Source organism: Theobroma umbraticum, unplaced genomic scaffold (assembly GCF_002168275.2).
Source record: "Theobroma umbraticum cultivar Fairchild unplaced genomic scaffold, ASM216827v3 scaffold_81.0, whole genome shotgun sequence".
Classification (NCBI taxonomy): domain Eukaryota; kingdom Viridiplantae; phylum Streptophyta; class Magnoliopsida; order Malvales; family Malvaceae; genus Theobroma; species Theobroma umbraticum.
Window position 1 is genome coordinate 988,422 of NW_018397268.1, and position 15,611 is coordinate 1,004,032.

Sequence of the window (15,611 nt, forward strand, 5' to 3'; positions counted from 1 at the left end):
TGCCCTAAATTTGAAGAAGGGGGGAGAAGATGTAGTTGCGCTGCTAAGACAGGAGGCACATGACATAAGAAAACCCAAGTTGCTTTTTACCTCTCCCGAATCTCAATTTGGTGGCTTTCTTGTCTTCTACTTTGTGTTCCCACACCCTTAAAAGAAGGTTTTTCTCCTCCCTCCCCCCCTAACTTCTTTTGACTAACAAATCTACTCGTGGTCAACCTAACTCAGTATCTCTGTCAGTATAGTTTTCTATCAGCACAACCCTCCAAAGGAAGGTCCAAACAATGTGAACCTTTGACTTTCACTTGCATCAATCTTTCTTCCCCTCACTCATCCAATAAACAGTCCCGTGAGTATTCTTTTGAAATTTTGATGTTTCAATAAGTTAATATTGACACAATTTTTGTTCGAAAATGAATTATATTGATCGATCGATTTTTAATAAAATTCAAATTCAATGTTTTTTCATTTTATCAGATAAACTCGTCAAAAATAAATCGATTTTTTTAAGGTTTGATGCGAGAGGGGAGCCTCCTATGCCTTTGAACAATGTCATGCTAGCTAGTGATCACCAACTTAAAAATAACAAATATAATTAAATAATCAAAGATTGAAACATTATTGGCATTGTTTAGCATAGTTGTGGTAATTAATTTAGAAGCAAATCTTGGATTATTCACATGTCGTGGTGGTGTTGGACTATATTAGATGGTAAAGTGCACACCTTTACTGAAAAACACAATACCCCTCCTTTCTATACGTGCAGAGAGATCAAAGAAAACTCAAAAATTTTAATACATCACGTAATTAAAATATAAAAACATTTATTAATGAAACTCACTTCTTGTCTGCTCGCCGACCAAAACGTTGAACAGTGGCAGCTTTTACGCATGTCTCTCTCTCTCTCTCTCTCTGTCTTTGCACAAAAAACCAGACGATCAAACCCTTTAAAATCAATCTTCATGAACCCTAAATTCAAAGCAAAAACTCATATAAATTAAAGGGTTTGATTCTACTTTTGCTTTCGATCACTAATCAGATACAAACAAAAGATAACTACAAAGAAAAGTTCATTTATATATATAACACACACGAGCTATTGTCCTTTCAGTTCAGAAGTGAGAGGAAAAAAGAAGGGAAGAAAGTTCTTATCGGTTTAGATTTGGATTTGGGGTTTGTTCTGAAAGCTTTTTGGGAAACATGGATGATGGGTTGTCAGGGTTTTCCATTAAAGGTGGAAGTGTTCGGGGAAATGGGAATAATGGAAGCGGTGGTGGCGGTGGTGGTGGTGGTGGTGGAACTAAGTGTGGGAGATGGAATCCCACGACGGAACAGGTTAAGGTTCTGACCGACTTGTTCCGGTCGGGACTTCGAACCCCGAGCACCGATCAAATCCAGAAGATTTCGACTCAGCTTAGCTTTTATGGGAAGATCGAGAGCAAGAATGTTTTTTACTGGTTTCAGAACCATAAAGCTAGGGAAAGACAGAAGCGTCGGAAGGTCTCCATGGATGAAAACGACTTCATTTGCAGAGACAACAAGATTTCTTCTTCAAAACGTAACTTTCTGGGAAAATCTTTTTCTTGGGGTTCCTTCATTCTTTTCGTTTGGTTCTGATGGAAATCATTTTTCGTGGGTTTTTGCAGGGTTTTTCGAGGTTAACCATCATCAAGAACAGGTTAAGGGTTGTCAGCCTGAGAGGGTTATAGAGACCCTACAGCTTTTTCCTTTGAATTCCTTTGAAGAATCCGATTATCAGCAGGAGAAGCATCTGAGATTCCATGCAAGTGATCAATGCCGGGAAACAGCAGCATTTCCGTACAAAATCAGTACCCCAGAAACTGATCATCACCCACCATTGGATCTCCGCTTAAGTTTCCTGTGAAAACACAAAATCCCTTTCTTCTTTACTAATATTGTCGTTAGAATCTTAGCCATGATGAACAAAATAGGATAGGGTTATTACGTTGTAATATTGAAAATCAATGCTTCGGACATTCCTCCTCTACATGCTCATAAAAGCTCTTTGCTCTCCATGTTTACTCTGTTGGATTTGGTTTTTCCAATGAAATTAATTGCTTGGAAATTGGGATTTGCCTCCTCTCATGAGAAAATGTCTCCCTTGAAGTGCATAAAAATGGATTCTGTGCCTTGGGGTTTGCTTCCCATCTTTGAATTCTTCATTTTGGTTTATACCATTAAGGCAATAATTATCTCCAAGGATATTCCTTTTTTAACCTAAACTTCTTTTACTTCATGAATATTAAAAAGACAAGTAGCAGCCAAATTTTATGTTTTTTTTAACATAAAAGAAATAAATAAGTGTTAGTTGCCAACATCTTTTGATAATCACATGCATTAGTCTCTTAATGTGCATAAAAACAATCTTAATAATATATATAAAAGTATAATCAACCTCACGCGGTGACCTCCGCTCTAAGAGTCATTTTCAAAATGCAATTAGTTGAGTGGTAAATTTTCTACGCATGAATCCGTAGAAGCTTAAGAATCATATTTTACAAGTTAATTCTTTAAAAACTCAATTAGAGAGCTGATAAATCTGTTATATTCCTCGGGCGGTCAATGATTCAATCGATGAATTTGCAAAACTGGGTGTTATTCACAATATTCGAGATACGTTGCTGGTGTTTAGTTAGTTCATAATGGTCTCGAATGGGTGCTTTTTTGTAACAATGTGATCTTGTGTTGTTCTTGCGAATAATTTTTTGATAATATGATTTTCCTTTTCAGAAATAAAATTAAAGTTTAATAATTAAATTTTTTTAATCAAGAACTTTAAAAACAATGTTTCTCATAATGATCTTAATTTATACTTAAAGTCTCTAAGCTTACATTGATGATTGATGAACCTAACTAAGTGATTTTTCCCAAATAATAGTTTCTTATTTGCTAGTAATTAAAAAGAGACCCCAAAATTCAAAATGTTAATCTGAACGAATAAATAAAAAAAAGAAGAAAAATATTAAATTAATTGCCCAAAAATTCAGTACCAACGAAAGGAGATCAATTCCGTTTGGACCAATTCGAACAAAATGTACTATGTCCAATTCAATCCTCTTTATATCGAGACAATGCCTAGATTCTTAGGGTAGACAAATAAAGTTCACACCAAAGAAGATTTATACATTTCGAGGAGGGTCGTTTTATATTTGATTCCTGTTAGAATTACTGACATTGCATATATAGAAGCTTACTTTTATGTCTTGAGAATAATGTGCCGAGAGTGTGGATAGAAATGGACATGAAGGTGGTTGTCCAAATAATTCAAGAAAACCATAAAGGTTCACATCAAATAGTTGCTTGTTAGAGTCTATCAAAAAATGCTTGAGAGTCATATCTTTTAGAATTTCTCATATTTATAGAGAAGACAACTAAGCGGTTGAATTTTGGTCTAACTATGGTTACACGCACCAAAGTCTTCAAGTATTTTTGCAAGCTGATGGTGAGCTTCGAGGAATTCTTAAATTTGATAAATTAAATTTACCTTATGTTCGTTTTAAATCATTGTAAAAGAATAATACTCTTAATTTATTTTTATTGTCATTTTTCTTTATTCTTAGAATCCTATAAAAAAGGAGCCTTTGACTTTAATGTACTATCCAAAAATTATGCACGTAAAGTCAAACCTTCTATAGGCTTTAATTTCAATTTATGCTCATGAAAATTCAGATGTACATTTTTATTTTCCTTATTAATAAAACATTAACAGGGTAGCTGAGCCTATGAGTATATTCTAGTTTAATATATATATATAAGTAAAAATTCAAAAATCCTTCTAAATAAATATTTTTAAAAGATATTTGAGGGTTCTCAACTCCTAAATTTATTTATTACGGAGATAACAACATTTGACTCACTAATAATGTATTACATATAAACACTTCAGACAAAATGTCCGAGCTAATCAAATCTTGGGCCGTAAATGCCTATATTATTAGTTCACTTGGTTCAAAGTGTAGCCCAATTTTATTTAGGGCCAATAGGATGGACTGATTTTAGCGGGCCAACAAGGTCCAAACCATTTCTTTGGCGGGCCAGTGAAGCCCAAAATCTTACATCCACAATCCGCTTTGGTGTTGCCCAATTGGGTTTGAGCTTAAAGGCCAGGTTTTACCCACTAACTGGGCCAAAAGCCCAATATTTTTACACGCATAGGCCCATAAAGTGATGTAAATTGGGCTCTCAGTCTAGTTATTTGAGGGTCAACTTAGACCAATTTAAATATAAATTGGGCCTCGTAGCCCAATGTTTTGGGCCGAGGAGGCCCATATCAGATCCATAAGCTAAGTCAAGAGTTTGAACAAGTTACAAGCTTTCCTGGAGAAGAAGCAACGAACGAAGGAAGAAAGAAAAGAAACGGAAATTCAAAAAGAAGGCTATCGAAGAGAAAATCGAAGGAGGATGGATGTGATAACAACGCAGGAGATCTCATCGAGACCGATAGAGAAGGTGATCGTACACCCTCTGGTTCTCCTAAGCATAGTCGACAACTACAACAGAGTGGCCAAAGACACTCGCAGGCGAGTCGTCGGCGTCTTGCTTGGATCCTCTTTCAAAGGCTCCGTCGATGTCACCAACAGCTACGCAGGTAATCTGCTCCTTCTTTCTAACTTTAAATCACTAATTTTCTTTTCTATTTTTCAGAAATGGAAGATCGAACTAGGATTCTGGAGCGAAACTGAGAGCGAGAGAGAGAGAGAGCTTTGATTTTGAATTTTGTTAATTTTGTATGAACTAGTTGATAAATGTAGTTTATTTTTCATTGAGGAAGCTACTTTTTCTGTTGTGATGTCAATTATGTTTCTGCGGTTTGCTGGATTTTCACTGACCCAAGTAATGATCTTTTTTGGTTTGAGCTGCCTTAACAGAGAAAGATATTAGTGTAAACTTGCTTGGAATGTTGTGTATGTGTATGGTATCAAAGTGGAAAACTTTCGCTTCGTTACTTGATTGGAATACTTGTACATTTGGAGATGTATTAGTTGTGCTAAAGGTGTGGTACCATGCATTGGAGAGAGCCTTTGAATTTGCTTTATTGCATATATGGGACGGCCAATGACATTTAAACCAATTATAGTACTAGTTCTTACCTGCAAACAAGTGTTGTTGCTGCCATGTTTTGAATTCGAAGAAATGCTGCATTCAGATTCCTATAAACCGGCTTTTACAAATTGGTCTGAATCTTTTTATGTAGATTCTATATTGTTTCGATTTAATGCTTTTTACTACTTGGGTTTCAGTAGCATGCTCATTGAGATTGTGGTTTACCTTGTTTAGCATGGTTTTATTAGGTTTTTTTCATGAGTACTTTTGAAAAAGCTTCTATGTGTCGGAAAGCTCTTCTGCTTCTAGATTGAAAGCATCTCTCATCCCATTTGATATTTGAAATGTTAATTTGCAGTGCCGTTTGAAGAAGATGAGAAGGACCCAAGCATTTGGTTTCTTGATCACAACTACCATGAGTCCATGTTTGCCATGTTTAAGAGAATAAATGGTATTATTTTGAACATGGTCTCTTGTTTCACGTAAACTATGTGGTGGAACTGATGTTATTAGATTGACATTTTACGTTTTCAGCCAAGGAACACGTTGTTGGGTGGTACAGTACAGGCCCTAAACTACGGGAGAATGATCTGGATATTCATGGATTGTTCAATGAGTAAGTTTGTCATCTCTAATTCCATTTATAATGCCTTTTTGTTCAATTCTCCTTTATCAGTTAAGTTGTAGTCCTGATATTGCAGCTATGTATCAAATCCTGTCTTGGTCATCATTGATGTTCAACCTAAAGAGCTGGGAATACCCACAAAAGCTTACTGTGCTGTGGAAGAGGTGAAAGAGGTAATGAAATAAGTTTGTATTGGTTGAGTTTTCCTAGAACTTCCTATAAACAGCCTCCATGTGTGGTCTCAGTAGAATCCTAACTGGTGTTCTATGTGGTCTCAGAATGACACCCAGAAAAGCCAGAAAGTGTTTGTGCATGTGCCATCAGAAATTGCAGGTCATGAAGTTGAGGAAATTGGTATGCGCAATGCCTACGTGTTGAATGTGAATCCATTTTTTGTTTCAAATTGCAAGCTAGGTGCAGCATACATAATATGCTTCATTTATTTGGTTTTGATTTTTATTTGTTGCCCTGTTTAACAGGTGTGGAGCACTTGCTCAGGGATGTGAAGGATACAACCATTAGCACCCTTGCTACAGAGGTGACGGGTAAACTCACAGCCTTGAAAGCATTGGATGGTCGACTTCAAGAAATAAGAAATTATCTTGATCTTGTAATTGAAGGAAAACTTCCGCTAAATCATGAAATTCTGTATCATTTGCAGGTTGGTTTGGGATAATAATATATTGTAGCTCTTTTCAGCACCCACTTTTGCCGCTTTAATATTTTGTGGCATATATATATTTAATTTCATGAGGCAAAGCCTGTTAGTTTTGCATGTTTGCACCATATCATGCAGTCTTTCTGATTTTGTGCTGATATCTCTTCAAAATTTTGTAGGATGTTTTTAACCTACTTCCTAATCTCAATGTGGGGGAGTTGATCAAGGCTTTTGCAGGTGAGATACACATAAAATTTACACTGCCCTATCTTTACATCTTGCTTTGACTTTAACTTATATTTTCAATAAATGTTCTGATTTCTTGGATTGTTCTTCTATTGTACCTTTGACAGTGAAAACAAATGATATGATGTTGGTGATCTATCTTTCTTCTCTCATCCGAAGTGTAATTGCTCTTCACAATGTGATCAACAACAAGGTAAGTTAACTGTTAACATATTTTTGCATAATCCTTTTAAATTATAACTTATTGACTTGGTCATTGGCTTTAACCTGAACGGAGGTTTGCTGACACTATCAGAAGTTGTTAATGCTAATATTCATCTTCTTACGCTCCAGGGCCACAATTTTCCAGACATGGCTTCATGTTAAAGATTGTTTTATCCTAGTTGACGCCATCATTTCATTTATGTGGAAAAATATGAACATTCAACAGTTAGCTAAATGGTTTATGGTTGTTGCATAACCTGGTTTAATTAATTTTGGGAATCTTTTGCAGATGCTTAACAACGAGCATGAGAAAGCAGAGGACTCAAAGCCTGTTGCTCTAACGTAAGGATCTGAACCGCATCAGAGATTCTAAGAAAAGGGGCCCATCCCTTCTAACAGTTTGGTGGTTCGTCGTTTTCGGTTCTGTCAGTCTCTGAGAATCTTCTTCTTTCTGAACGAGAAGAACAAAAAGAGGGCAAGAGAGGGTGAGGGGGTAGCGGGCAGGGCCTTTTTAGAAAACGTGGCTCCCGAAATGTCTTTCCTTGCATTTAGCATTACTATGACACATTCCATGATAAATACATTTCCCTTCGATTTTAATACAAGATGTGCTGTTTTCTTTCATTTGTCTGATGAAAAACCTTTTGAGAAATCACTGGTGGGGTTAATGAATTGAAGAGAATAGCATCAAGCAGGATTATCACAAAAAACTTTTGGTGATTTGCCATATAGTGGGCCTAAGCAATAAATCATCCACGTGCCTCTGGTTAGACACTTGTTCATTCCTTTGGAGGAAAGTTCAAAATTTTTTCTTCTTTGATGGAACAGCATGAAGCATGTGCCAATTCTTTCCCAGATACTCAGCATATGGCAACCCCTTCCTGTCTTCTTCTGGATCACTGAATGACCTTCCATTTCAGATTGAGATTCAATGAATACACCCAGAGAAAGTTTAACCATTCAGATTAAAATCTTGACATGGACTAATTCCTCTCTGTTTGTCAAGAATTTCTCTGGGTTGCTTCCTTTTCCTTGGGCTTTTCCTTTGTTCCTTTCAACTTCTCCCTTCATCCCTTTTTCTTCCTTTTTGAATGAGAAAGTTTCATCAAAATAATATAGAATTTCCCACCTGTGTAGTAATTAATTAATTTTCTCCACTTTTGGAAGGAAACCAATTTTGCATTAGGTTAGAAAATTGTCGCTAAAAAAGTCATTTTCTCCAATATTAGTTAAAAGTTGTATCAGTTTTATTACAGTGTGCAGCTTTTATGTTTATAAGTTTGTCAGAATCTTTTACCCATTTGAAGTTTGGTGTGAATGTGACGACAAAAGAACATTGTTATTCTTTTTTTTCCTGAAAAAGTACGTTTATTACCAACTACTTTTGTTGTCTTTTTTCCCAATTTAGAAAACTGTTAAATTCCAAAAAGCCCTCATTTAATTCTTCCTTATCCTTAAGTTCTTCTTCAATAAACAAAAAAGGCAGTACTTTTAAGGAAACATACTTCAAATTTACTGATCAAAACATAAGACTACCAAAAAAACAAAAAGGACACCTGTCCTGGTTAGACCCCACCCTAAAGCCGGTCCCACCATCTCAAACACTATCAACGGTCCTGATTCAGTACACGTAACCCTCGGATCACCATCGGGAACCGTTGAAAGGTTAATTCGTTACATATTGCATGAACTCGTGATCCGATTCAATTCCAGCCATGGTTTCGGGCGCCAAAACAACTTCTAGATCAACGCTCCCGTTCCCTTCCCGCCCGGGGAAAGCGGAGATCTTCCCGTCGAACTTATTGGCGCCGCCGCTCCTGACAGCCATCGGCCGGCCCCACCCGAAATTGTTATCGTACATCGGGAACCGTGGGGAACTCCCCATCGTCATCGATGCGCCGTCGAAGTTCCCCAACGGGAAACACCGCGGATCTTTCTCCCACGCCTTCACAAAACTACGCACCGTTTCGTCGTCGTGGGACCTCACGCTCAGGTTCAACTGCTCGGCGCACCAGCGCAGATCACGTGACGTGACGTCACCCGCTGACGCGTACGTTGGAATGCTTTGAATCGCGTTCCCGAAATACAAAGGGTCCAGCTTCGGGTCCAGCCTGTGACGGCAATTCACCGCCATTCTGAACGTTGTCGTTTGGAAAGACGGAAGCTTCCTCGCACGCGTCACCGCTCCCCAAAGCAGGGCGCAGAGTGATTGAAACGACGAAATCTCCGCCGTATTTGAAACCGAAGGGGTTCTGAACAACCGACTCTTGCCGTTCTCGTTATGATACTTGTCGTTACTTTCTTTGCCGAGAATCTCAACGGCGTTAAAGTTTCCGTTAACGAGAAGCTCTTCCTCGTTGTTGTTAGCTCTGACTTTGAGTTCCAAAATGGCTTCTCTGCTGAAACTGAAGATTCTCTCCCGTAACGGCTCGTTTTCGTTGAATGTAACTTTGGGGCCATCTTCGGGGACTTTCAGAACTGCCGGCGAAACTAAAACCGAATTCCGGGAAAAATCCGGCTGCCTTGCTATTTTCTCAAAGTTCTGATTATTACTATTAATTTTCTTGCAAAGCTCGGCGAATGTGTTGAAGAAATTCCAAAACGACGTACCGTCAGTGACCGCATGGTTAACGGAGCATCCGATGAAAGACCCCGTCACCGAGCTCGGTAACTTGGACGGCCATGATCGGTTTAAAATGCCCCTGGTAACTAACCGTCTTGTCGAAACAGAAAAACTTCTTAACGACTCGGGAACGTCGAGAGGACCAATGACGTCCCGAATCGACAGACCCTTACAAGTGGCATGGTAGAATTCAACGCCGCCGTCGTTGCAAGTCACGTAGATGTAACCATTCGGGTCGGTATAAAGCCGGCCAGCGAGGGGAGGGAAGAACGACAGCGTCTTGGACAGTGATTGTTTGAGAATGGAGACGAGGGAGTCGATGGGGACGGGAGGGCGGGTGAAGAGGCAACCTTTCTGGATGTAATGACAAGACAGCATTGGGAGATCTGAAACTGAAAGCTTCAGTTCTCCTAGCTGCGATTTCTGGTCTGGGAAAACATTGGATTTTGAGACCAAAGCAATACATGGAGCTGAAGGAGCATTTTTGACTCTCAGTTTGCTTGGGAAATGAGAGTGATAGTGAGGGACAGGGAAGGAGGCAGAGAAGGAATTTATAGGAGTTTCGGTGCATGCATTTAGTACAGGGAGGTGGTGGTTTGCCACCTTTTATATTTTATTAAAGTGATTTAATGGATTTTTGTCTTATTTTATTCTTAAGTCTGAAAGATTTAATTCTGGAGTTCTTTGTTCTTGTCTCATTAAGGTCAAGTTTTTTTTTCGTTTTAATTTTGAGGTTTCTAGTTGAATTCAATTATAAAATTTAATATATATTATACAACTCAATTATAATTTGAACCCACTTTAGTTAATTTTTTTATAATTAAACAAAAAATATTCAAACTCTACTTCTTAAGTAAAAAATCATATAGCAACTAATGAGTTAAATATTTAAATACTTAAACTCATTTATTTAATTAAAAATGATATGAACACCCATTACAAAATACAATCAAATTCAAATTCAATAACAAAAAAATTCATTATTTATAATAAGATTTAAGTAACCAATATTTTAAGATTATTCCTTATACCCTACTCGAATCCATTTATAAAATTCTATGATTTTACTTAAATGGATCGAATGGTACCGGACACCCATTTACATAACTACCCATTGTCGGTTCCGGCTATTGAAATTATGGGCTAATTTGACATATGTACAATTTGTAAGTCTAAATTTATATATATATATGTATATGATTTGTTCAAATGTTCAAGTTTGACAAGGCATGAAACAAGAGCAAGTGGTGCTAGTGGTAATGAACAAATAGCAATACATATGTAGGAGCAATTATATATGGCAGAAGTTCTGCCAAGTGAAGTAAGCCTATACATTTGAGGAAATAAAAAAGGGATTTAATTGAAATCTGATATGGACATATCATGAAGAATCCAAAGGGGAGAGATTTTGCTTCATATCTCAGGAATCTATCAAAGGTAGAGGAGGTAGCTATATATCTTGGATTAATACATGAAAAAGCCCACATATGCGAGATATGCATGCCTCACACCCATCCATCCAATCCACAGACCAAATCTCTCATAATTTCGCCTTTGAGTTCTTACAGATTTTGATTGAAATTGATGTGTGTGTTCGTAATAATCTAATGAGAAATGTCTGTCATGCAATAGAATTTACAGTCTTTTGACTTTGGCCAAACTCTTGAATTGATTAATTAATGAAAGTTGCTTCTATTTGGACAATACCTTCTCATACAAATCTTATATTGTAAACAATTAAAAGATTTTGTCTTAAAAATAGACATGAAACATTGGGTTAATATTGTTTTTTTCAATATGTTCCGGTTTGAGTGATTATTGAGCGATTTTTCATGTACAGGTTAATTTTTTGTCGTACAATCCACTCTGTAAGTATATAATAATAAGATTTAAATTAGAGTTAAGTTTAGACTTGAAAAATTAGGTGAATATTGTTTTTCGGATAAGTTCATGTTCGAGTGATTATTAAACTGATCTTTTGTATACGGATTAGTTTTTGTTGTACGATCCACTCTGCAAACATATAATAATAAGGTCCGAGTTAAGATCAAGTTTAGACATAAAAAAAATGGGTGAATATTGTTCTTTGAATAAGTTTTGAGTTTGAGGGATAGTTGAGTCGATCTTTCATGTATAGGTTAATTTTCGTTGTACCCTACCTTGCAAGTATATAATAATAAAGTCTGAGTTAGGATCAAGTTTAAACTTAGTGATCATTTTGAGTTTGGATTGTTTATATTTCAAGTAAATCATGATTTAATAATGTTGGATCAAATTGACTAGCTATCTAGTGGATCAACTGTTCTCAATTATTTTTGGTTCATTGGCTAAGGTCTTAAAATATTGTGAATATTTTGGCTCAACAGTTTGACTTAAACCCTAACAGCCTGAGGGATTCCATGACAAAATCATAATTTGCATGCAAAAAATATTAAGAATCCCACAGCTGACTTACATTCTTTATATGTCTGGTTGTCACTACGTACCAATCCCATGAACAAAAGGTCGGCCCAGAAAGAATCTCCACTGTTTTTAGCTAATCTTGAACTGTCCCATGATTATAATTTCAATATTAACTCTTACCCACTTTAATTTATTTTTTTAATATAAAATATATCAAAATCAAATTTTTTATTTTAATTGTCATATTAATACAAAAAATTGAAAAAAAAACAGAATAAGTATTATAATAATGTCAATAATAATCTCGTCTTTTATTTTTTTATGTATCTCGCACCATATGATCTTATAATCTAATCATTAGAACTTATTATTATTGTTGTTATTTGATTCACTGTTGAAAGTCGGTTTATTAAGTTAAAAAAATAATCAAAAACTGTCATTTTTTATTTGTCGGCGTTTGAAATTATTTTAATTTTCTAATTATTAAGAAGAATATTTAAACATGTACTAACATTAATTTTAAAATAATATTTTGGTTTAAATATAACCCTTGGAAATACCCATGCATGTTTGTAGCTGACTTAATTGTTTGACTTAGAGTATAATATATTATTTAATTTAATTTTTTATAAGATTGGTAGGAGCTTGGTGCCTGTCCAAATTAAGAGAGATTAATTAATATTATTTCGGTTGAGCCCCCCTTGACATTTGCCACGTGTATGACAGTTCAATACCGACCATATATGAAAGAATTTCATATGATTTTTTTTAATTTTATCTTCTGTTTCTGGTTTTACCCTTTTAATTAATTGGTCTATATAGCTTAAATTATACTCCTTCCATGGCTATATTTTGGTGATCCTTTTTTGATGTTTACGGAGATTAAGAAAAAAAATTTTGACTTTGACATATTTTATATTAAACTTTTAAAATATTAAATATAGTAAGAAAAATATAAATAAAAAAAGAGACGGAAGAAGTAAATTATTATTATTATTATTTTATCGAAATTAAGTCAAGGTTCTTATAAGAAAAATGCTTTGCATTGTACAATTTTCATGTGTAACAATGAAAGACAAGAACTTTCTCAATATATTACTATGTACTCATGTTTAATGAGGGAAGAAAAAATAGAACTAATCATAAATGGGGTGAAAATATACATATATTTTGATGAATTCAACTCATCTTAATCATATTTTGATAGAAAGATGCTATGAATTGAAATACCATTGAAAGAATAAAATAAGTCTAATACCCCTCCCCTTTGTAATAATACAGTTTATAATCCTATCAAAATAGACAAGTTTGCTCCTTGAGAAGATGACAGGAATTAGGAAGGAGCCGATGAACTCTTCCCATACAGCAAAATCAGCCTCTTGTTCATGGTACCTACTGCAATATGTAATCCGACAATGACATCTTACATTATTGTGAAAATTTCCTCCCTTAACATCGTCATTATCCAAGTCAAACGTTTTACACGCGAACCTTATCCAAAATATTTTCATTTTCTTTAAACAATTAATTAATGATGGAGTTAAAATCTCTTATTTGGGGGACGAACAAGAGGTGGGTTAGTCATGGAGTCTTGGGCAGTAGGGCTTAGGGAATAGTTATACTATAATAAGTTTTATTTTAATCTTTTGAATTTATTAAAATTAATTATTGATTAATTATTATGGAGACCTTGCCTCACTGGTCACTCGCATTCCTTCCGCCACGTTACTTAATTATCTTAATTTTCATAGAAGAAAAAAAAGAAACAAATATTTAGAGAGTGAGAGAGTACACATTAAGGTTTTCATGATTGAACAACAATGAAGGGTTGTTAGCAAATTGTACTTGTTCATGCATGTAGATGATGAATTTGAACTCTTCTTTGCATGGATTCCGCATTTGGACTTTCTTTGGACTATACTGATAGGCCGGCTACCAAACTCGTCCTGGAATCAACATGTACCAATGTTATCTAATCTCTTCAAGCGACATTATGCCAAATAATTAACACACACTTTTCTTGTCTTCTTTTGCCTTCCTCAGCCCATGAGAAAAATGGGTTTCTTTTATTTTTTTTATTTTTATTTGTTATAATTAATTTACCAAAAAATTTATGGGAAAAGGGTTGAAGAAGAAAGGGTCGATCGATAGGGCAAAAATTAAATGACAAAAACATGAGTCAAAATGGGGTGTATGTCGGTAAATTTCTCAACCCCAAATGAAACATTTAGGTATACTTCCAAAAGCGTTGTATTATTCAGAAGCCAAAGGTTTCTTTGACTTTGCCTTAAGCTACCATATATTTGATTAAATGAACTAAGCCGTCTTTTTTGAGAAGAGAGAATCTCACATTTTTGCATGGCAATTTTTTGTCCATCAATCATCAGACAAACTACGTAATCCAACGTACAAACACAGTGCAAAAGGGCAAAGATAAGATCAAGTACAATTTCAATTTATAAATTGAAAGACCGAATCGACTATTTGTTTTGAATCGCGAATTTCAGACCCCGGCCAGGATCGCAATCAACCGTCGAAGGGGTTTGTAGGTGGAAGACTTAGTCTTGGTGAGGTTGCTATTGGCCGCAATTGAAGGAATCAAATGGCTTGAACATGGTCGAAATTCCATCACCAATCGACTAGGGCAATAGTATGGCTAGCCCTACTGGGAGAATATGGTTAAGCTACCACACGACCAACTTGCTTCCAAAGATAAAGATGGAGACAAAATTAGGTGCTTATTAAATGCTATAATCACTTTTACTTATTGACTAATTTAGCTTAATCATTCATAGATTTCAACGGGTAAAAGATCATCCAACTTTACCTAAAAAAATGATTGAGAATCCCATCAATTGCACTTTTTTTTAAAGCTATTTCAGTACCACCATACTATTTATAGTAGCTGGATTCTACTTTTAATTTGAGAGTACTTTTACAATTAATTGGTTGAACTACAGTGCTTTAATTGTTTCATTGCTTATAAATAAATGTATAAGTGCATATCTTTGTACAAAAGTTAAATTTCAATTTCATTTTTTTAAAATAAAAAAATAATAATAAAAGTTTATGTTTATACCACTAGAACTCTTCGAATCAATGAAAGAAAGATATTTAAGAGCATCACCTTGTAAACGCATAAAGGAAAAATTCAAAAATTTTTAAAATTATAAGTACTTTATTTTGGAGGTTTTTAATTATTAAATTTATTCATTATGAGATAATAACATTTAATTTACTAATAATGTATAAAATTTATAAATTAAAGACGTATTAGATATAAATGAAAAAGAGGGAACAAAAAATTTAAACCAAGATAGTTATTTAATTTACTAATGATCATGTCACAAACAGACAAAACATCCCTATCCCCTTAGAACAACATCACGACCGTTATAACAGGCACTATCCCGGACCCACCATTCTTAGGAAAAGATCATCCAACGTTCGGAAATGATACACATGATAATATAAAAATACATCTGCGCCGTTAAATCCCCCCATGCGGATTTAATTCGTTACAAATTGCATGAACTCGTGATCAGACTCGATCCCGGCCATCGTTTCTGGCGCCAAAACCACCTCCAGATCGACGCTCCCGTTCCCTTCCCGCCCAGGAAAAGCGGAGATCTTCCCGTCGAACTTATTGGCACCACCGCTCCTGACAGCCAAAGGTCGGCCCCACCCGAAATCGTTGTCGTACATCGGGAACCTAGGCGAACTCCCCATTGTCATCGACGCGCCGTCGAAGTTCCCCAGTGGGAAACACTGCGGATCCTTCTCCCAGTTAC

At 35.6% G+C, this 15,611-nt stretch overlaps 3 protein-coding genes across 3 annotated transcripts; 2 read left to right on the forward strand and 1 right to left on the reverse strand.

The window, feature by feature from the left end:
* Positions 1–1,197: 1,197 nt before the first annotated feature.
* On the forward strand, positions 1,198–1,882 carry LOC110425529 (WUSCHEL-related homeobox 5-like). Its single transcript, XM_021440448.1, has 2 exons — positions 1,198–1,555; positions 1,644–1,882. The coding sequence occupies exons 1-2, from the start codon at positions 1,198–1,200 to the stop codon at positions 1,880–1,882; spliced, it is 597 nt and encodes a 198-aa protein (XP_021296123.1).
* A 2,463-nt stretch (positions 1,883–4,345) lies between these two features.
* On the forward strand, positions 4,346–7,507 carry LOC110425320 (26S proteasome non-ATPase regulatory subunit 7 homolog A-like). Its single transcript, XM_021440206.1, has 9 exons — positions 4,346–4,606; positions 5,420–5,512; positions 5,596–5,677; positions 5,763–5,859; positions 5,965–6,040; positions 6,166–6,347; positions 6,524–6,581; positions 6,698–6,783; positions 7,084–7,507. Exons 1-9 carry the CDS (start codon positions 4,420–4,422, stop codon positions 7,138–7,140), a joined length of 918 nt encoding a protein of 305 aa, XP_021295881.1. The 5' UTR covers positions 4,346–4,419; the 3' UTR covers positions 7,141–7,507.
* A 720-nt stretch (positions 7,508–8,227) lies between these two features.
* On the reverse strand, positions 8,228–15,549 carry LOC110425453 (HXXXD-type acyl-transferase family protein). The gene is given in 4 exon segments (XM_021440390.1): positions 8,228–9,441; positions 9,443–9,540; positions 9,543–10,020; positions 15,343–15,549. Coding segments are annotated over 4 exon segments (1,764 nt in total). The 3' UTR covers positions 8,228–8,460.
* Positions 15,550–15,611: the final 62 nt, after the last annotated feature.